General features: G+C 37.5%; 1 protein-coding gene across 2 annotated transcripts in view; it reads left to right on the plus strand.

The window, feature by feature from the left end:
- LOC133656006 (gamma-aminobutyric acid type B receptor subunit 1-like) overlaps window positions 1–23,863 on the plus strand; it is a 507,931-nt gene that overhangs the window by 410,169 nt on the left and 73,899 nt on the right. For both annotated transcript variants that reach the window (XM_062056726.1, XM_062056725.1), the window contains 3 exons: window positions 57–173; window positions 5,817–5,924; window positions 15,392–15,485. In XM_062056726.1, the coding sequence (XP_061912710.1) occupies window positions 57–173; window positions 5,817–5,924; window positions 15,392–15,485 (319 nt within the window). The remainder of the gene's footprint in view (window positions 1–56; window positions 174–5,816; window positions 5,925–15,391; window positions 15,486–23,863) is intronic.

Consider the following 23,863-nt stretch of genomic DNA (forward strand, 5'->3'; position numbering starts at 1 on the left):
GATATATTAATCCGCCCTCACTGTGAGGTCTTTGATTTCTCTTTCCTATCCACCAGTTCCGCTTGTGGCTGCTTGGTCTGGGTTTCAGCCTTGCGTACGGCAGCATGTTTACCAAGATCTGGTGGGTTCATACCGTCTTCACCAAGAAGGATGAGAAGAAGGATAAGAAAAAGGTAATTGCAAAAAGAGAAGCTGTGAGTGGGATTCTAGAGAGCCTAGTTAAATCCTGCCAAGCTGCAGAGTTCAGCATTTTTTAATCATCTCCTACAACGTGAGATGATGTATTATCCAATCAAGTGTTTTCTTTTTACTTTTTTACATTTACTCACCCTGCTTGGATAGTTGAACGTCATGTGTCGTGTTGCAGCTATAAGTCATGCCAGTTGACTCTTTCAATGTGGATGGGGGTTGATTAGTATCCATTGCTATAGACCACCAGCGGTCAAACGGCTTCCGGAAAGAAGCTGTTCCCCCAATTCCAACCCTTGATGCTGAGTGCCAAGCAGGGAGGTAATGGGTCCCATTTTTATAGTCTTTGGTATGACTCGGCCGGGGTTTGAACTCACGACCTACCAATCTCAGGGCGGACACTGTAACCAGCATTCACCACTCTATGCAGTGCCTTCCTTTCTTTGGCTGTGCTGAGAGTACTCTCCACCACACATATGTACACTACCGTTCAAAAGTTTGGGGTCACATTGAAATGTCCTTATTTTTCTTCTTCTTCTTCTTCTTCTTTTCTATACTTGTATAGCGCTTTTCTACCTTCAAGGTACTCAAAGCGCTTTGACAGTATTTGAAGGAAAAGCACTGTACTTTTGAATGAAGATAACTTTGAACTAGTCTTAACTTTAAAGAAATACACTCTATACATTGCTAATGTGGTAAATGACTATTCTAGCTGCAAATGTCTGGTTTTTGGTGCAATATCTACATAGGTGTATAGAGGCCCATTTCCAGCAACTATCACTCCAGTGTTCTAATGGTACAATGTGCAGGCATGTGATTTTTCCGTCTAAAGTCGGAATTCCGTCTTTTTTAATCTCGGGGGGAAAAAAAATTATCTCCCGTTTTTCGGGGTTTTTTTCCGACCCTAAATCAAGATTCGAGACGTAGTTTATATTAACACCGCAGTTGATTGGTCGATATGTTCCTTGTGACCAATCAGGACATCTGTTATGAATGATGACGTTAATAACGTCATCATACCGCCATTTTCCATATGTAAACGATGTCGGTTCTCGAGAGAAAGGACGAGTAAAAGAAATTGATAAACATGTCAAAAATAAGTTACGATGGGACTGGATGGAAAGGGAAATCACTGATACTGTTGGGAAGAAGCAAGTTACGACTTTGTTCGGTGATTTTATTCGGAAAATCGATCGTCCCGGAAAGGTTTTGTGCATGTGGTGTCATGATAATATTGACTATGGATCACGAGGTTTCAAGGCTTTGGAAGTACATGCGAAACGCCAAAAACATATGAAACAACTTGAAGCAAGGAAAACGAACTATTCACTAGCTGGTACTTTTGGATGTCAACCGAAAGTGAGCAAACCTTACGGACTTCATCCTTTGTTTACATCGAGAGGAAAGATCCACCCAAACAACCCACTTCAGTTGCAGACAGGGTTGTTAATAATGAGGTAAGCTAAAAAAATATTTGCTTGCGAAATACGCATGTTTGTTTTAAATATTAACCAATTATTGCTTTGCGAAATATAAATGGGTTTTTCTAAAAATAAAAAGCCACATGAAAATATATTATGAAATTACAGAAATTCAAAGAGTCGCATTATTGAATCCAGTTAACAATTTATTTGAAATACATTTGCATATAATACTATTTTGTAATATTAAGTTCTTATGTAGTCTCTTGAAACTATTGTCAGTGGTGTAACAATCTTGAAGGTAAATATTTTCACACTTGTTTCATGCAATATGTCAGTGTCCTCACATTATTATTTCCTATATTCAAATATGAGTAAACTTTTTAACATGTAAAGCGACTTTGGGTACTTAGAAAAGCGCTATATAAATCCCAGTTATTATTATTAGTGTGAAGTGAAGTGAATTACATTTATATAGCGCTTTTTCTCAGGTGACTCAAAGCGCTTTACATTGTGAAACCCAATATCTAAGTTACATTTAAACCAGTGTGGGTGGCACTGGGAGCAGGTGGGTAAAGTGTCTTGCCCAAGGACACAACGGCAGTGACTAGGATGGCGGAAGCGGGGATCGAACCTGCAACCCTCAAGTTGCTGGCACGGCCGCTCTACCAACCGAGCTATACCGTCCCAATTATTATAAACAATACTAAACACGTTTAATTATTTTCATAAATGTATATCCTATTTTGGCGAAAAGAATGAAATGTTTACATTTGGTATTTTGTTAAATACATTTGCAAGGAAAGCTCATGTTAGGGCTGGGCTCTTCGAGAAAGCTAATGTGTAAAGTGAACTGAAGTAATGTGGTAATACTGTAAATAAACTGTAGATAATAACACTGATCAATGTGACACCTGTGGATGTGAAATGAACACAAGATATAAATATTAGTGACTAAATACTGTTGGGACTGAACCATATACAGTGATTCATTAGGATAATTGGGTTATGTATGTTCTATTAATGATGTTGTCATGTCTTTAAACACTAAAATATTTTCTTCAAATGGTGCTGTCTTTGTTAATTTTAGCATGTTAAATTGGTGAAAAACCAGGAGCTTCGGGGGGCGTTGCCCCCCTTGTCCCCCCACCAGCCCACCAGGGCACTGGTGGGGGAACCTGGCTGGACCTGGCTGGGGGCCTTCGTCCCCCAGACTCCCGGAAATGTTTTCAGTATTTTTCATTGTGGTCAAATCACATGCCTGAATGTGTTTGCTCAGAAGGCTAATTGATGATTAGAAAACCCTTGTGCAATCATGTTCACACATCTGAAAACAGTTTAGCTCGTTACAGAAGCTACAAAACTGACCTTCCTTTGAGCAAATTGAGTTTCTGGAGCATCACATTTGTGGGGTCAATTAAACGCTTAAAATGGCCAGAAAAAGAGAACTTTCATCTGAAACTCGACAGTCTATTCTTGTTCTTAGAAATGAAGGCTATTCCACAAAATTGTTTGGGTGACCCCAAACTTTTGAACGGTAGTGTAGATGCTCCTAAGGATGGAGATCCCTCGTCCAGAGACGCTGGTGTCCCTTCTTGAGCAGACAGGAAGTGTTGTGGCTCCAAGTGAGGTCCCGAGATAGGAGCTGAACATCATATCCACATCTGCTGCACCGGTGTGCAGGGAGGAAGGGGGTGTCTGACCTTCTCGAAGTACACCACCATGTCCTTGATCTTTATTACATTGATGCAAAGGTTGTTACTTTTGCACCAATCCACCAACATTTTTAACTCCTCATCATGATGCGTCCCATCACTGTTTTGTCACAATATGTGTTCCGTTTTCCCACGGTGTGTATGGGAATTACTCAGCTCGCAATTGTCAAACTTTTTCCCTTTTTATTTGACTCTTGGCATTCAGGAGTACAAATGCAGCAGATGTAGGAGTGAAGTAGCATTGAGCAGTAGATGATGAATGGATAAACAGTTGAAATAGCAGGTGGAATGAGCAGGTAATAACCTAAACAATGTCAAATGTACAGTTTCAGGTATCAAATAAACACTGGATGCATTTAAAGACAGTTACTTATTCTCCCACTCACCACAGTATTTAAACACTGGCAGAATTAACATCACACACAATGACAATTACCAAGCACAGCACCAGTATAAATAGCAAACTACACATAAAAGCATCTGAGTATAAATTAATATGCAGTCGTGGTTAAAAGTTTACATACTCTTGTGAAGGACATAATGTCATGGCTGTCTTGAGTTTCCAAAAATTTCTACAACTCTTATTTTTTGTGATAGAGTGATTGGAGCACATACTTGTTTGTCACAAAAAACATTCATGAAGTTTGGTTCTTTTATTAATTCATTATGGGTCTACTGAAAATGTGACCAAATCTGCTGGATCAAAAGTATACATACAGCAATGTTAATATTTGGTGATATGTCCCTTGGCAAGTTTCACTGCAATAAGGGGCTTTTGGTAGCCATCCACAAGCTTCTGGCAAGCTTTTGGTTGAATTTTTGACCACTCCTCTTGACAAAATTGGTGCAGTTTAGCTAAATGTGTTGGTTTTCTGACATGGACTTGTTTCTTCAGTATTGTCCACATGTTCTCAATGGGGTTTAAGTCAGGACTTTGGGAAGGCCATTTTAAAACCTTAATTCTAGCCTGATTTAGCCATTCCTTTACCACTTTTGACGTGTGCTTGGGCTCATTGTCCTGTTGGAACACCGAACTGCGCCCAAGATCAGTATGACTAGGCCACCTAGTCATACCAAAGACTAGATGACCTAGTCTTTGGTATGACTAGACCACCTACTTAGTGGCCTAGTGGTTAGAGTGTCCGCCCTGAGATCGGCGTAGGTTGTGAGTTCAAATCCTGGCCGAGTCATACCAAAGACTATAAAAATGAGGACCATTACCTCCCTGCTTGACACTCAGCATCAAGGGTTGGAATTGGGAGTTAAATCACCAAAAATGATTCCCGGGCGTGGCACCGCTGCTGCCCACTGCTCCCCACTGCTCCCCTCACCTCCCAGGGGGTGAACAAGGGGATGGGTTAAATGCAGAGGACAAATTTCACCACACCTAGTGTGTGTGTGACAATCATTGGTACTTTAACTTTAAAATCCAATCTCCGGGCTGATGATTTTAGGTTGTCCTGAAGAATTTGGGGGTAATCCTCCTTTTTCATTGTCCCATTTACTGTCTGTAAAGCACCAGTTCCATTGGAAGCAAAATAGGCCCAGAGCATAATACTACCACCACCATGCATGGGGTTCCTGGGATTAAAGGCCTCACCTTTTCTCTTCCAAGCAGATTGCTGGGTATTGTGGCCAAACAGCTCAATTTTTGTTTTATCTGACCGTTCTCAAACAATGGCAATAAAAACTATTCTGATTCTGATATACATCTATTAACAAGCTTATTGGTGTGTTTAGTGGGACAGGCGAAAGTTAAGTCGGAGAAAATGCGGTAGTTTATAAAAAATAAAAAAAATTCTGTGCGGCCCAGTAGCAATTGTGTCACGGAGCGCTGGGTGGGGACCACTAAATTACACGCTAAATCATCATTTAAATAAGGCGGTCTGCACCACTTTACAATTGCACACGCGGTGTTAGTTAATCACACGCAACACGACCATTAATAGTACATGCATGGTATTTTATAGATTGCACACACTGTTTAGCGCATTTTATTTGGATTTTAGTATGGTAAACCAGACCCTTAGTTCCCAGAGAACACTTCAGGGAACTCAAAGAAGACAATCAAGCTACAAACACGTGTAGGCGGTAATGTCGACTTGCAGACACCATTGAGCTTTTCAGTCAACCTGATTGCAGATGGGAAGCAGGTGAGGCGATTCATTGTCCCACCCCAAGACCGGAAAACGGGGAAGCTAAAGATGAAATACGACAGAGCGTCAAACTAAAACTAATACTAAACACATTTGTTTTCACTGATGCAGTCGGGCTGATGGGTATTTCCTATATGTGTGTCTTTTTTTGTCTTGCTGCTGTCACGGCCCAGTGCTTTGAGGGCAGATTGTATTGGCCTCCGTTAGTGATGGATCATTGTTTCTGCCGCAGCTCAGGCTAGTCTATTTGTGGCTTCATAAATCCCCCCTTCAAACAAAATGACATAGAGAGGATTTGTGTATTTGTGTGACCCTCATCTTGTGTGCCCCTGCAGCACCTGGAGCCCTGGAAGCTCTGTGCCACTGTTGGCGCCCTGCTTGGCATCGATTTCTTGTCTCTCATCATCTGGCAGATTGTGGATCCTTTGCATATCACTGTGGAGGTACACTCACATTGCCATATATTCTATTAGGGAGAGGAGTAAGACATCATTGCAAACATAACTGCTGTTTTGGGGGTAATAACAGTGGTTCTTAAACGTTTTTCACCAAGTACCATATCAGAAAAAAACTTGGCTCTCCAAGCGTCACCATAATGACCAACATCAAAATAAAGTAGCGTAGTACAGTGGTTCTCAAACTTTTTTCAGTGATGTACCCCCTGTGAACATTTTTTTAATTCAAGTACCCCCTAATCAGTTGAAGTATTATTCAATAAATATATTTATAAAGGATCTTTGAATTGTTGCTATTTTTAGAATATTTAAAAAAAATCTCACGTACCCCTTGGCATACCTTCAAGTACCCCCAGGGGTACGCGTACCCCCATTTGAGAACCAATGGCGTAGTAGACCGAAAATCTCATAAAAACAAGGCAGAGGTTTTATTTAACAAGTATATTTAATATTGTTGGCCACTCTAACATTAAATGATAAATGATAAATGGGTTATACTTGTATAGCGCTTTTCTACCTTCAAGGTACTCAAAGCGCTTTGACAGTATTTCCACATTCACCCATTCACACACACATTCACACACTGATGGCGGGAGCTGCCATGCAAGGCGCTAACCAGCAGCCATCAGGAGCAAGGGTGAAGTGTCTTGCCCAAGGACACAACGGACATGACTAGGATGGTAGAAGGTGGGGATTGAACCCCAGTAACCAGCAACCCTCTGATTGCTGGCACGGCCACTCTACCAACTTCGCCACGCCGTCCCATTACACACAGTTTAAACAGTAACACTGTTTGAATATAGGAAAATAAATCACTATTTTAATCAAGTGATTCTTTGGCGTACCACTAAATGAAGCCCGCGTACCACAATTGGTACACGTACCACAGTTTGAGAATCGCTGTTTTAAACATCCATCCATCCATCCATTTTCTACCGCTTGTCCCTTTTGGGGTCGCGGGGTTGCTGGAGCTCAGCTTTTAATCACAAATGTATGTCAATAAAAAAAAAATTCTTTATTATTTTTATTACCGTTAGTTTTTCATAACTGTACCACTATTTACCTCTCAGTGATTTGACAAATCAAGGCATATAAAGGTCAATCCTAACTTTATACTTACCTTTTTATAAACTTATATTTGGTCTGGATGGAATGACATTTTAGATCCACTGAAAATTATTCTGTTATATTTGCAAATACTGTTTGGTTAAAGTTGTGATTTGTAGTAATTGGAATTACGATTCAAGACATAAAATATAATTTATTCCTCATCTTAAATGAGTTTATTCTTGTAAAATCTACAAACTATTTCTTGTAATATTATCTCTGATAATTATATTTCAGCTTTACCTCGGGACACAAGTTTAATTGGTTATGTCCCCACATCTGTGGTCCCCTCCAAGGTTTCTCATTGTTATCCCATTGGGTTGAGTTTTTTCTTGCCCTGATGTGGGATCTCATGTCATTGTGGCTTGTGCAGCCCTCTGAGACACTCGTGATTTAGGGCTGTATAAGTAAACATTGATGATGATGATGATGACACAGTTCACACTTTGAAAAGTTTGTATTGCAAAATGTTGTCGGCTATTGAAATTACCGTAATTTCCGGACTATAAGCCGCACCTGACTATAAGCCGCACCAGCTAAATCTAGGGGAAAATACAGATTGCTCCATATATAAGCCGCACCCGACTATAAGCCGCAGGATTTTGATGTGTAATTACCGTAGTATATAGGGGTTCCTGCAAAGCGTCCCATTTATTAACAATAAATCTTTCAATCATTCAATCAAACTTTCACATCTTTGACATGGCGAACAGCATTTGTGCAGAGTACAAATAATACAACGGTGCAAAGTAATACAAAGTGCTCGCCTGTACGTTATCAAAATAACCAGCCTACCGGTATATGAAAAGTCAGTCTTTAATCATTGTGTCATCGTCTTCCTCCTGCGTACTAAAACCACCGAAATCCTCTTTGTCGGTGTCGGAGAAGAACAGGCCGTAAATAAGCCGCACCCTTGTATAAGCCGCAGGGACCAGAACGAGGGGAAAAAGTAGCGGCTTATAGTCCGGAAATTACGGTAATTAAAATCAATTTTATCGATGTTTGACCCTCAAAACAGCACAATTTTTTAAATAACTAACTTTTACTCTAGATAAGAAGTATTGTATATAAAGTAATACAATACAATGTAGTACCAACAAGCTCAAAAATAAAATGAACATAAAGTGGCGAGAAATATGTCAATAATGAATAATAAGCAAAATATTTTGTTGAAAAAAAAAACACTCCATATTCTCAACTGCTCGCTAGTGTTACCATATCTGAGTTATTGTGTAAAAATATTGAGAAGTAACTACAAAAGTAAGCTTCATTCACTAACCGTGTTACTAAAAAGGTCGGTTAGAATAATACATAATGTCGTATGTCAAGTACATTCAAAGTTGAATCCAAAATATTGAAATTCAATGACTTGGTGCATTTGCAAACAGCTAAAATGATGTACAAAGTAAAGTATAACCTGCTACCCAAGAATGTACAACAATTCTTCTTAACAAAATTGAAGAAGTATGTTCTTTTGTATGCACGTACAGCACTTTTATTCGGAATTAAATTATGGAATGGGTTAAGCAAAGAACGCTCAAAGTGTTTACAAAATAAAAGGAAGAAGAATCTTTAAAAAACATTTTTAACTTTATTGAATAATGAAATAATGATATCCAATTTATTTACCTATTTATTGAGAACTTATTATTTATGAATTTAAATTGTGTACAAATTGAGAACAGGAAGTAAACAAATGTGTTAGTAATTGTTATGAAAAGGAAAGTAAGGATTAAATAAGATCATCTTCTTCTTCCTCCTTTTTGGACATGTTGTAGTGCGAAACTGGAAATATGTGATGCATCACATTGTATCGTATTTTTTGGACTGTAAGGTGCACTTAAAACACTTTCATTTTCTCTAACATCGACAGTGCGCTTTACAAACCGCCTAATGTACGTATTAATTCTGGGTGTGCTTACTGACCTTGAAGAAATTTTATTTGGTAAATGATGTAATGATAAGTGTGACCAGTAGATGGCAGTCATACATAAGAGATACGTGTTGACTGCAGGTTGACGCCTGTTCAATAAATGACGCAAGTACAGATTAGCAAGCAAACCCAAAACGTGGATGTATCACTGAGAATATAGAACAATACACACAGCGCTCAAAGAGCTGTCAAAATGTTTTAATATGACTTTGGTAAGCTACAAAGCCGCATCACTTAATGGACTGTCGGCGCATTACGACAACCGTAGTCAGACGTACTGTGCTTCAACACATGGGTATTACTATGCTGTGTGGTGTGTATAAGGACCCCAAAATGTCACCTATTAGGAGACATACTATCTGCCGTTTTGTTTCGCAATGTTGTGCAAAACCATCTTTTCTTACCTATTGGTACCTGATGTGTATTTGGGATCTGCATAAGTCACAAAACTTTGCGTACGTCCGGCATTTTACCCCGCGCTGTAGTCAATATGCTCTTGTCTTTTTTTCTGTATCCTCTTGTTGTGGGGCATTTATCCTCCGCCATTGCCATTTCTAATATAAGTAGCATACAGTTCTTACTTATATCTGTCAGGGCACTCGCTATGGAAGTGCTAAAAACTACCGATACAACAAAGTCGCTGTGGAAGTGTAGCCACGTTAACAAGAACGCCCACAAAACAGCACATCCTGGTCTGTAAAACTAATCTACAATGCAACATTTCGACCAAAGCACCACCATTACAGTATATGTTATATGACCACAAGGAAGTATCTTAAATGTTGAAAAAAACAATAATATGACCTCTTTAATGCACCTTATAATCCGGTGCATCCTATGATCCCAAATATATTGTAACTGAATGCATGTTCGAAATCAACTTAAACTATTTGTATCTATATAAATATATATATACAGTACAGGCCAAAAGTTTGGACACACCTTCTCATTGAATGTGTTTTCTTTATTTTGATGAACGTTTACATTGTAGATTGTCACTGAAGGCATCAAAACTATGAATGAACAGATGTGGAGTTATGTACTTAACAAAAAAAGGTCAAATAACTGAAAACATGTTGTATTTTCTAGTTCCTTAAAAATAGCCACCCTTTTCTCTGATTACTGCTTTGCACACTCTTGGCAATGTCTCGATGAGCTTCAAGAGGTAGTCACCTGACATGATTTTCACTTCACAGTCATAGTTTTGATGCCTTCAGTGACAATCTGCAATGTAAATAGTCATGAAAATAAAGAAAACGCATTGAAATGAGAAGTAAGTATATATATATATATATATATATATATATATATATATATATATATATATATATATATATATATATATATATATATATATATATATACATATATATATATATATATATATATATATATATATATGTATATATATGTATATATATATATATACATATATATATATATATATATATATATGTATATATATATGTATATATATATATACATATATATATATATATATATATATGTATATATATATATGTATATATATATATACATATATATATATATATATATATATATATATATATATATATATATATATATATGTATATATATATATACATATATATATATATATATATATATATGTATATATATATATACATATATGTGTGTGTATATGTACTGTATATATGTATGCATATGTATATATACAGTATGTAATGTAATGACATTTCACGTTGTTCCCATTGGGTTGAGTTTGTTCTTTCCCTGATGTGGGATCTGGCTTGTGCAGCCCTTTGAGACATTTGTGATTAATGGTTATATAAGTAATGATTGACTGATTAAATGGGTGTATTGTTTAATTGCTTATGGTGCTATTTCACATTTTTTATAATGTCCACATAATTCAGTGGGAAAATTGTGTGTTTTTGTACTACTTATTGTTTAATTCTGTGTTTTTTGAATAATGGAACCAAGAATTGGGAAGGTTGCTTGAAGAAGTACCTATACAGTGGGGCAAACAAGTATTGTGCGAGTTCTCCCACTTAAAAAGATGAGAGAAGCCTGTAATTTTCATCCTAGGTAATCTTCATTAATGAGAGACAGAATGAGGGAAAATAATCCAGGAAATGACATCGTAGGATTTTTATTCATTAATTGGTAAATTCTTCTCGAAAGTAAATATTTGGTCACATACAAACAAGCAAGATTTCTGTCTTTCACAGACCTGTAACTTCTTCTTTAATAGGCTCCTCTGTCCTCCACTCGTTACCTGTATTAATAGCACCTGTTTGGCCTTGTTATCATTATAAAAGACACCTGACACGACTTCAAACAGTCACACTCCGAACTCCACTATGGCCAAGACCAAATAGCTGTCAAAGTACACTAGAAACACAATTGTAGACCTGCACCAGGCTGGGAATCCTGAATATGTAATAGGTAAGCAGCTTGGTGTCAATAAATCAACTGTGGGATTAATTATTAGAAAATGGAAGATATACAAGACCACTGATAATCTCCTTCCATCTGGGGCTCCACGCAAGATCTCACCCCGTGGGGTCAAAATGATCACAAGAACGGTGAGCAAAAATCCCAGAATCAGACGGGGGACCTAGTGAATGACCTGCAGAGAGCTGGGACCAAAGTAACAAAGGCTACCATCAGTAACACACTACTCAAATCCTGCAGTGCCAGACATGTCCCCTTGTTTAAGCCAGTACATGTCCAGGCCAGTCTGTAGTTTGGTAGAGAGCATTTGGATGATCCAGAAGAGTATTGGGAGAATGTCATATGGTCAGATGAAACCAAAATATAACTTTTTTGGTTTGAACTCAATTTGTTGTGTTTAGAGGAGAAGGATTGCTTAGTTGCATCCAAAGAACACCAAACCTACTGTGAAGCATGGGGGTAGAATCATCATGTTTTGGGGCTGTTTTTCTGCAAAGAGACCAGGAGGACTGATCCGTATAAAGGAAAGAATGAATGGGGCCATGTATCGTAAGATTTTCATTGAAAACCTCTTTCCATCAGCAAGGGCATTGAAGATGAAACATGGCTGGGTCTATCAGCAATAATGATCCCAAACACACCGCCCTGGCAACGAAGGAGTAGCTTTGTAAGAAGCATTTCAAGGTCCTGGAGTGGCCTGGCCAGTCTCCAGATCTCAACCCCATAGAAAATCTTTGGAGGGAGTTGAAAGTCTGTGTTGCCCAGCAACAGGCTTAACACAACTGCTCTAGAGGTGATCTGGATGGAGGAATGGTCCAAAATACCAGCAACAGTGTGTAGAAACCTTATGAAGACTTACAGAAAACGTTTGACCTCTGTCATTGCCAACAACGGGTATATGACAAAGTATTGAGATTAACTTTTATTGACCAAACACTTATTTTCCACCATAATTTGCAAATAAATTATTTAAAAATCAATGTGATTTTCTGGATTTTTTTTCTCATTTTGTCTGTAATAGTTGAGGTATACCTATGATGAAAATTACAGGTCTCTCTCCTCTTGCACAATTGGTGATTGACTAAATACTTGTTTGCCCCACTTTATATGGAGTCTGTGCACACTGCACTTATGTGTAATGCACATGATCAATAATAATCGCTATTGACTTTATCCATCAGGCGGTAACACTATTGCAATGTATCAAATTTCATGTTTAAAAAAACTTTGGACAGTCTGCGGGCTGTAGTTTAGGGATCCCTAAATTAAGCAATTATTTGGCGTATCACTGCAAACCACAGTGCCAGAGCCATGTATAGAGAGAGTATGGCCGACTCGGTTTTAAAGTTGGCAGCAAAATGTCAGTGGCTTTAGATCAATCAGAATGGCCTGAGGATCTCCTAAATGATTGATCAAAAGCCCCTCACGTGACTACAGGGCGCCATTTTGCTGCCAACTTTGAAACCGATTTGGTCATACTCTTTATTTACACGGCTTTGACTAGTGGTACATGTACCACAGATCGAAAAACACTTATGTACAGCATTTACCTTGGAGAGCGAATTCTAAGGCAGAGGTGCCCAAACTACGACCATGTCCGGCCCGCCGGGGTGTTCAATGTGGTCTGTGAGATGTCTGATAATATTGTTTTAATAACATCAGAGATAATACACAGCATATGTATCTCTCTCAATGGGTAAATGTTTACGGAAGTGTGTACTATATTAGATTACAAATCCCAGAGCATAGCATTCATTTATATGTAACAATCCAAACAACTGTTTCCACCTATGGTGCAAATAATGAAAAAGGCACACATCAAAGTAACAAACATGTGCCACACAATGTCACCTGGCCACTGAACTATGTGGACATTACACAAAATGTCTAATCACCATACCTAATTCAAAATTACACCCATCTAATTCCACTACGAAGCATGATGTGTAGTATACAAAACTCTCTCCACACTTCCCTATGTTTGGCGAATTGTATCTTTGTTTGATGTTTCTGATTAATTACAAAACGTTAAGGAGGCAGTCAGATAAATAAACCGAGGTAGGAGTCGGACTTTCACATACCATATTTTCCGGACTATAAGGTGCACTTAAAATCTTTTTTTTCCCTCAAAACTCGACAGTGCGCCTTATAACCTGGTGCGCCTAATGTGAGGAATACGTTTGGTTGAGCTTACCCACCTCGAAGCAATTTTATTAGGTACATGGTATAATAAGTGTGACCAGTAGATGGCAGTCAAACATAAGAGATACGTGTACACTGCACTATGATGGCAGTCTCACACACAAGAGATACATTTTGACTGCAATATGACTCAAGTAAACAACACCAACATTTTATATGTTCCATTGAAAATATAGAACATTACACACGGCACTCAAGAATCTATCAAAATGTTTTAGTACGACTTTGATAAGCTATGAAGCCGCACCGCTTGATGGCTTGTCGGCACATTAAACATATGGAGTATTATTATGGTGTGTGTATAAGGTAAGACATATTATCTAGTGTTTTGTTTCACAATATTATGCAAAAGCAACTTTTCTTACCTTCTGGTACCTGCTGATCTGTATTTGGGATCTGCATAAATCCTGAAAAGTTGTGCATGTCTACCTTTGTACTCCGTAGTCGATAAGCTTGTACTTTTTCTCTATCCTCTTATGTGACATTCATCCTCCCCTGTTGCCATTTCTAACATAAAATATTGTAAAGTTCTTACTTATTTTCATGACAAGTCAGTAAACTTGTCATGAAAGCGCTAAAACATATCGGTGTAGTGAGTTTACATTATTCACCCAAGGAACTTTAATTATTAGAGAGTTCCGGTCGGACGGTTTTTCACAGGACATATTTCCGGTGCTGTTGTTTGCGGATGAGGAGATGCTGCTCCGTTATTGATTTAAGTAAAGTCTGAATGTCATGTTAGCTCCATCTTTTGACACTTCTTCCACTCCCGTCCTTGCACGCTACACCGCTACAACAAAGATGACGGAGAGAAGATGCCACGTAAATAAGACCGTCCACAAAACGGCACATTCGGAAGCGACTGTCAGAAAGCGGCTTGAAGATGATCTGTAAAACATAATCTATGCAAAATTTTGACCAAAGAACCACCATTACATGTTATGTAGACCATAAGGAAGTGTTTTCAATTTAGAAAAAAATTTATAATAATATGACTCCTTTAATACGCCCTATAATCCGGTGCGCTTTATATATGAAAAAAGATCGGAAATAGACCATTCATCAGCAGTGCGCCTTATAATCTTGTGCGCTCTATGGTCCGGAAAATACGGTACTCTTAATATTTAATCATGTATACTTTCTTGGTGTAAATAACAGTTGAAACGTAAGTGTTGTTGTTCAGGCTTAGTTCTTATATAGCTTGCTTTAATTTATGCTTCAGCAAAGTTTGGACATCCCTATTGGACGATATTTCCTTTAAGCTACACGCCATCAACAGCTTCTTCAGATTTTCACAGAAAAATGTCCGCCATTTATATTTTATTCAAATGTCCTTGGCTGGCTTTATTGACTCATTCTGCTTCAGTATGACGCAGACTGGCAGTGCTATGCTCAAAATGCTTCACCAACATTTTTGATGTGTTTTTTTTCATCTGTCTTTCACAATCTCTTTCTTCATTCCCATGGTTTGGAAAAACAAAGTTATGTCGATCTCTAGCTATTAGCTAATGCTAGCGAATAAGACCGAATGTTTTGGCCGCATTTTGTGAGGTTCACTGTGGCATTTGCTATGCAAACTAGTGGTAAAGACGCTCGTAACCCCAATTTATAACAGTAGCCGAGAGGCCACTCATCTCCCCAAAAACGTGTACTCTCGTACCACTGTGCTTATTTAGTGTAATATTTTGACATTACTCTAATTATAATGACTGTATTTTCATTATTCATTTTTTTCAGCTTTTTTAACATGTGCGCTGTTGTTGCTTATAAGCAGAAATTCACCCGAGAAGCCCCAAAAGGAGACCAGGATGTTTTGATCCAACCATTATTGGAGCACTGCAGCTCTGAAAAGATGAACACCTGGCTGGGTATGTAGAATTGTTGTATATGTTACAATTTATATTCTTCTCTGTGCCTCAATGTCTGTGTTTGACCAAACTGTACAGTAAAATAATTATGGAGTCTCCTGTTGACTTTGTAAGTCATCCCGTTTATGACTTACACACATGACTTGATGGAAAGTTTTTTAACAGAGAGATTATGTATTTGTTTATTTATTATAGTGCGAGATGTGCCTAAGCGTACATTCGAACTCATGTCTCCTGACTGTGCGGCCTAAATGCTAACCACTAAGTCACCTTGTGGACTCCAAAAACAGACTATCAACACAAATCTATAGAAAAACATTAGATAAAAGTTATTATTTATTTTATTATGTATTATTCATTATTTTTATTTTTATTTGTATAAAGTGGAATCCAGTAAGTATTTGAACCTTTCCAGTCAGCACAAATGTTCTTCAGTATGGAACTTTGTGGGCACAATAATAAAAAAATGGAACAAATACAAGATACAGTACAGGGCGCTAATTCTCCTCAAAGACCAACCTATACCAACCACCTCTAACTGACAAGACATAAAAATACTTCAAAGCCACATTCGTACATAATGTACGTTAAATTCCGGACTATAAGCCGCTTCTTTTTTCCTACACTTTGAAACCTGCGGCTTATAAAACGGAGCGGCTAATTTACGGATTTTTCTTCACTAATGGCCATAATTCAACAAGTTGTTATCAACAGACACTGAAAGGTTGTGTTAGTGTATGTGCTATGGCGCCATCTTTTGAACAAGGTTGCTTACTGCAGTTGCTGTGGGTTGCACGTCTCCAGTACTTTGTTCTGTTTAGTGCTTTCAACCGGAAGTACAAGTGCCGTTCGTCTTCAGCGATTCTTCATTCATCACTCCAAGCAATGTTTGTAAGTTTCCTGGGCGCAGCCACCGCTGCTGCTCACTGCCCCCCTCACCTCCCAGGGGTTGAACAAGGGGATGGGTAAAATGCAGAGGACAAATTTCACCACACCTTGTGTGTGTGTGACAATCATTGGTACTTTAACTTTAACTTTACAATATAAATAAAACAATTCATACATTGTAAACAGTCCCATTTGTGATGTTTGTAGGGGTGTTTTCATGCATATTTGTATGTGCTATTGTAATGTAATGAAGCTGGTGTCTTTAGCATTAGCTAATATGCTAACACGTATACAAGTGTCAACGTTAGAATTATTAAGGCCTACTGAAACCCACTACTACCGACCACGCAGTCTGATAGTTTATATATCAATGATGAAATCTTAACATAATAACACATGCCAATACGGCCGGGTTAACTTATAAAGTGACATTTTAAATTTGCCGCTAAACTTCCGGTTCGAAACGCCTCTGAGGATGACGTATGCGCGTGACGTAGACCGGGGAACACGGGTATGCCTTCCACATTGAAGCCAATACGAAAAAGCTCTGTTTTCATTTCATAATTCCACAGTATTCTGGACATCTGTGTTCGTGAATCTGTTTCAATCATGTTCATTGCATTATGGAGAAGGAAGCTGAACAAGCAAAGAAGAAAGTTGTCGGTGCGAAATGGACGTATTTTTCGAACGTAGTCAGCCACAACAGTACACAGCCGGCGCTTCTTTGTTTACATTCCCGAAAGATGCAGTCAAGATGGAAGAACTCGGATAACAGAGACTCTAACCAGGAGGACTTTTGACTTCGATACACAGACGCCTGTAGAGAGCTGGGACAACACAGACTCTTACCAGGATTACTTTGATTTGGATGACAAAGACGCAGACGTGCTACTGTGAGTATGCAGCTTTGGCTTCTAAACATTTGATCGCTTGACCGTATGTGCGCAACTTTTTTTTGCGTATGTACGTAACTTTTTTAAAATATATCAGCTTTATGAACCTTGGGTTAGGTGAACGGTCTTTTGGGCTGAGTGATTGTGTGTGTTGATCAGGTGTTTGAATTGTATTGGCGTGTTCTATGGAGCTAGGAGCTAGCATAGGAGCTAGCATAACACGTACCGTACCGTACGTGCGCGTCACGTACGTAACTTTTTAAAAATATATAAGCTTTATGAACCTTGGGTTAGGTGAACGGTCTTTTGGGCTGAGTGATTGTGTGTGTTGATCAGGTGTTTGAATTGTATTGGCGTGTTCTATGGAGCTAGGAGCTAGCAGAGGAGCTAGGAGCTAGCATAACAAACACGCAGGTGTTTTTATGCAGGATTAATTTGTGGCATGTTAAATATAAGCCTGGTTGTGTTGTGGCTAATAGAGTATATATATGTCTTGTGTTTATTTACTGTTGTAGTCATTCCCAGCTGAATATCAGGTCACCCCCGGCTCTCACAGCATCTTCCCTATCTGAATAGCTTCAACTCCCCACTAGTCCTTCACTTGCACTTTACTCATCCACAAATCTTTCATCCTCGCTCAAATTAATGGGGAAATTGTCGCTTTCTCGGTCCGAATCTCTCTCACTTCATGCGGCCATCATTGTAAACAATAGGGAACTTTGCGTATATGTTCAACTGACTACGTCACGCTACTTCCGGTAGGGGCAAGCCTTTTTTTTATCAGATACCAAAAGTTGCAATCTTTATCGTCGTTGTTCTATACTAAATCCTTTCAGCAAAAATATGTCAATATCGCGAAATGATCAAGTATGACACATAGAATAGATCTGCTATCCCCGTTTAAATAAAACAAATTCATTTCAGTAGGCCTTTAGTTTATGATGGCATTCTGTTTGTATTGTTCCAGTTTCATAAATTCACCAAAACATCACTGTGGACTTTTTCAGTCTGTTAGCTGATTGGAGCTGCTAATGGGCCCGACATGATGACTTCTGTTTTGTTTTATCAGCCGTTTTACTGGCACTGTTTGAAAACAATTAAGGTATGTAAATAAATCTAATTTCACAACGCATATAGCTGCGGCTTACAGTCCGGTGCGGCTAACATATGGAAAATATTTTTTTCTTCTAAAATTTTGTGGATGCGGCTTTATAGTCCGAAAAATAAAGTGTCTCTGTGTCACCCACTCACATCCTCACTTTCATCTTTAAATTGACAGGAATATTGAGTTGTGATGCTAATCTCTCATCTTGTCTCATTGGTTTGTTTTTATGATGGGATAGGATACACATTTATCCATCCCACAGCAGGGACAGTATGTGGTTGCAGTGCAGATTCAAAAGGTCTACAAAAAAGTATTAAAAGTAGCCCAAAAGTCATGAAAGTGCTACCCCTGGTTGTGCAGTCCAGAAAGGGTTTATACCAAAAGGTGAAAAAACAAGGGATAAACATTAAAGAAGGAGGATAAAAAAAGAACTCAGAGCTGCTGTAACCAGCTGCCACTTTACATACGGCAACAAAAGTACAACGCAATGAAAAACTTAAAAAAATAGCAATAAATAATAAGTATTGGGCACATATGATTGCACCATGAGTTTGAGTTTGAGTTTGAGTTTATTTCGAACATGCAAGCATACAACATGATACATCACAATTTCCAGTTTCTCTTTTCAACATGTTCGAAAAGGAGTAGGAAGAAGCAGAGTCTAATTAATCCTACCCCTTTTCTTTACATAACAGTTGCAAAACTTTTTGTTCACTTCCTGTTCACAATTTTTTCACAATAAACTCCATAAGTAATCACAATAAAAATAAATAAATAAATAATAGTAAGATTTTAATAATAATAATTGGTGAAGTAAGTCATATTTCATATGATGAGATAAGTAAGATTACTTTAAGAATGAATGAATGAATGAATGGATGGATGAAATAAATTGAGAATGTTTGTCATGGTTCTTCTTCTTTGTACTTTGTAAACACTTTAAGTTTGAAGAGTTTCTTGAAGTGTATCATATTAGTACATTGTTTGATTGCTTTGCTTAATCCATTCCATAATTTAATTCCACATACTGATATACTGAAGGTCTTAAGTGTTGTACGTGCAAACAAATGTTTTAAATTACGTTTTTCTCTAAGATTATATTTCTCCTCTTTTTTTGAGAAGATATGTTCTATATTCTTGGGTAGCAGGTTATAGTTTGCTTTGTGCATAATTTTAGCTGTTTGCAAATTCACTATGTCGTGGAATTTCAGTATTTTTGATTCAATAAATAAAGGGTTTGTATGTTCTCTATATCCAACATTATGTATTATTCTAACTAAACTTTTTTGTAACACCGTTAATGAATGAAGTGTACTTTTGTAATTATTTCCCCATATTTCTACACAGTAGCTCGGATATGGTAACACTAGTGAGCAGTAGAGAATATGAAGGGATTTTTGGTCTAGAACATGTTTTGCTTTATTCATTATTGACGTGTTTCTTGCAACTTTATGTTGTATATTTTTTACGTGAGATTTCCAGTTCAATTTATCATCAATCATTATACCTAGAAATTTGGTTTCATTTACTCTTTCAATTTCTATTCCGTCTATTTGTATTTGTGTTTGACTTTCTCTTCTACTGTTACCAAATAGCATTATTTTAGTTTTACTAAGATTCAACGATAGTCTGTTTTTGTCAAACCATCTTTTTAATTTGTTAATTTCTTCTGTTATTTTTTGTATTATCTCCTGTGTGTTCTCTCCTGAACAAAACGCTGTTGTATCATCCGCAAATAATACTAACTTTAAATCTTTTGTAACTTTACAAATGTCATTTATATAGAGATTGAATAATTTAGGTCCTAGTATTGATCCCTGAGGTACACCACAGGATATATTTAGCGTTGTAGACCTGTATTCGCCTAGCTTCACGTATTGTTTCCTGTTCGTTAGATAACTTCTTATCCAGTTTAAGACTAACCCTCTGATGCCATATCGTTCTAGTTTTTTGATTAAAATATTGTGATTAATTGTGTCAAATGCTTTAGTTAGATCCATAAAAACCGCTGCCGCACATTTTTTACTATCTATTGCATTGGTAATTTCTTCTGTAATTTCAATTAAAGCCATTGAAGTTGAAACATTAGCTCTGTATCCATATTGGTTCTCTTCGAGTATTCTATTTTTATTTATGAAACTTTCTAATCTGTTATTGAACAGTTTTTCAATGATTTTAGAAAATTGTGGAAGTAGAGAAACAGGTCTATAATTTGTAAATTGATGTTTGTCTCCAGTCTTATAAATTGGTGCAACTTTAGCTATTTTCATTTTGTTTGGAAATGTACCTGTTTGAAATGATAGGTTACTAATATACATTAATGGTCCTGAGATCTCTTCAATAACCTTTTTTATCGTTTCCATATCAATTCCGTTACAATCAGTTGAAGTCTTAGATTTACATTTTTTTGCAATTGTAACTATTTCCTCCTGTGTCACATTACTGAGGAACATGGAGTTGGGATTTCGCTCTATGGTATCATTATAGTCCTCAATTGGAACTGGGTCTTGAATCCTTTCTTCCAATTTTGGTCCAATATTTACAAAATAATTATTGAAGCTTTCAACTACTTCCTTTATGTTGTCATTTTTTTTTATTTTCATCTAAGAAGTATTGAGGGTAGTCCCTCTTAGTTCCATTTTTAATAATGCTATTGAGGATGCCCCATGTTGCTCTCATATTATTTTTGTTCCTGTCCAATAATTCACTGTAATATTCTTTTCTACATGATCGTAGTATGTCTGTTAACTTGTTTTTATACTTTTTGTACTTAATTTCTGCCTCTATAGTTCTTTGTGCTATAAATTTTCTATATAGTGTATTCTTCTTCTTACAAGCATTTTTTAATCCTTTTGTCATCCATGGTTGATTATTCTTTCTCTGCTTGTTACTGAGTTGTATCCATGGACAATGTTTGTCATAAAGTATTATGAACTTGTTTAAGAAATGTTCATATGCTTCATCAACCTCTTTTTCATTATACACATTGTCCCAATCTTGCTTTTGTAGCTCAATTTTGAAGGCAGTCATCCTCTTTCTGTGCATAGTCTTCGAAATGTCCTTTTGTCTTCCATGTTCTTCTTGTAGTTTCCATCATATATTGTAAAAACTGGCAGATGATCACTAACGTCGGTTATAAGTAGACCACTTGTGTAGTGTTATTATCAAAATCTTTGGTAAAAATATTATCAATAAGCGTGGCACAGTGTCCTGTGATTCTGCTTGGCTTTGTGATTTTAGGGTATAGACTGATGCTGTACATTGTATCAATGAAGTCATCAATAGACTTTTGCTTTGATAAATAATACAACAAAAACAATTAACACAACACTTAATACAACAAAAACACTTAACACCCATAGGGACGGCGTGGCGAAGTTGGTAGAGTGGCCGTGCCAGCAATCGGAGGGTTGCTGGTTACTGGGGTTCAATCCCCACCTTCTACCGTCCTAGTCACGTCCGTTGTGTCCTTGGGCAAGACACTTCACCCTTGCTCCTGATGGGTGCTGGTAGCGCCTTGCATGGCAGCTCCTTCCATCAGTGTGTGAATGTATGGGTGAATGTGGAAATACTGTCAAAGCGCTTTGAGTACCTTGAAGGTAGAAAAGCGCTATACAAGTATAACCCATTTATCATTATCATTTATCATTTATTTAGACAGTTTCATTCATTTTATCTGAACAGATGAGGGATTTTTTCCCCCTCATTCTCATGGCGCTCCCTGTCAAATGCCACGCTGGGCAATTCCCAAGTGGCTCATATCTAAAACCCCTTACTGCTTTTGGGGCAAGGCTGATTCTGACAAAGGTGCCCTGGAAAAACCTGCTAATGGTTTCAAAGGAGATAAGACCACAAGTCAACAAGAGATGTATGAGTAACACACTTTGCTGTGATGGAATAAGATCCTGCAGGGCTCGCAAGGTCCCTCTGTTCTCAAAGATGCATGTACAGGCCTGTCAACACCTGAATGAGTCAGAGAAAGCCCTGGAGAATGTGATGTGGTCAAGAAGAAAAATGTTGAGCTTTTTGGCATCAACTCGACTCACTGTGTTGGAAACCAGATAAAAAAAATTACCCCATAAACACCATCAATCCTTCCCGTGTGTACAGTAAGTGGAAACATTTACTGCCAAGGGCACAGAATCTCTGACGGGAACCTCCTGGTCGCAACCACAACACTGAAGATGGCCCAATGATCCAAAACACACGGCGATGGCAAAAAGTCAGTGGCACAAGAAGAAGCACATTAAGGTCAAGCCAGTCTCCAGAATTTAATCCCACATCTGTGGAGGAGGCTGAAATTCTGAGCAAAGGGCTCAGAATTTGGGAAGTATCTGTGAAGAGTAGATCAAAATCCCCCGAGATGTGTACAAAAACCTCTTTAATGGTCGCCAATTACTACTGTAAACCATGTTTTGCTTAAGGATCAAATGCCATGCATCCAAAATAAATTCAATTTATTTTATGTTTTTTCTTGATTTGTTTTGACATATATTTTATCTTTCAGTATGTTTTTAAAAAGAGTGTAAATGATAAAATCAGCAGGAGATCAAATACTGTAATTGTTCCTCCATTGTTTTGATAGTGAATAGCATTTAGTCAAACAGAACTGTTTTACTGCTGCATATAAACATACAGTGCATCCAGAAAGTATTCACAGTGCCTAACTTTTTGAAAATGTTTTTGTACTACAGCCTTCTTTCAAAATAGAATAAATGCACTTTTGTCCTCAAAATTCTTTAGACGATATCCCATAATGACAATGTGAAAGTTTTTTAATTTTGTAAACGTATTAAAAATAAAAAAAATTGCTTAAATCATTTGTTCATAAGTATTCACAGCATTTGCTCAATACTTTGTTGATGCACTTTTGGCAATAATTATAGCCTCAAGTCTTTTCAAATATGATGTCACAAGCTCGGCACACTGATCTTTGGGCAGTTTTGCCCATTCCTCTATGCAGCACCTCTCAAGATTGGATGGGAAGCATTGGTTTTCGTATTGAGGGGAAGAATCCCTCTGTGATTGCCATTATGTCAGTGAACATGTCTCGTGTTGTACAAGTGGCCTCTCAAGACATACAGTTTTTATACACTGTAAATTTTGTTCAGTAAACTGAAACTACTTACCTTTAAAATGTATGTTCACTGCTCCTAATTTCAACATTTGTCAAATTCAACTACACCTGCAAATACCTTTTTGCTACTAAGTTTTTGCTGTCAACTGTAAACAATATTTGATTAAATATACCTACAGTAGGGGTGTTCCAATCGGGTTTTACGCAACCAAGTTCGATACTGATCATTTATAAGTGAGATTGGCCGGTCACATGTATTAAATTTGAATGTATTTATGGTGAGTGCTATTGATAGTGTAACAATATCAACAACAATATTTAAACTAGTTTTTTATTCTCTTTTATTGCATACAATTGTTTGAGTCAATAGTACACCATATCTAAACTAAAACAAAAACTACTATCTACTACTCAT

This window comes from Entelurus aequoreus, linkage group LG08, assembly GCF_033978785.1.
Source record: "Entelurus aequoreus isolate RoL-2023_Sb linkage group LG08, RoL_Eaeq_v1.1, whole genome shotgun sequence".
NCBI lineage: Eukaryota > Metazoa > Chordata > Actinopteri > Syngnathiformes > Syngnathidae > Entelurus > Entelurus aequoreus.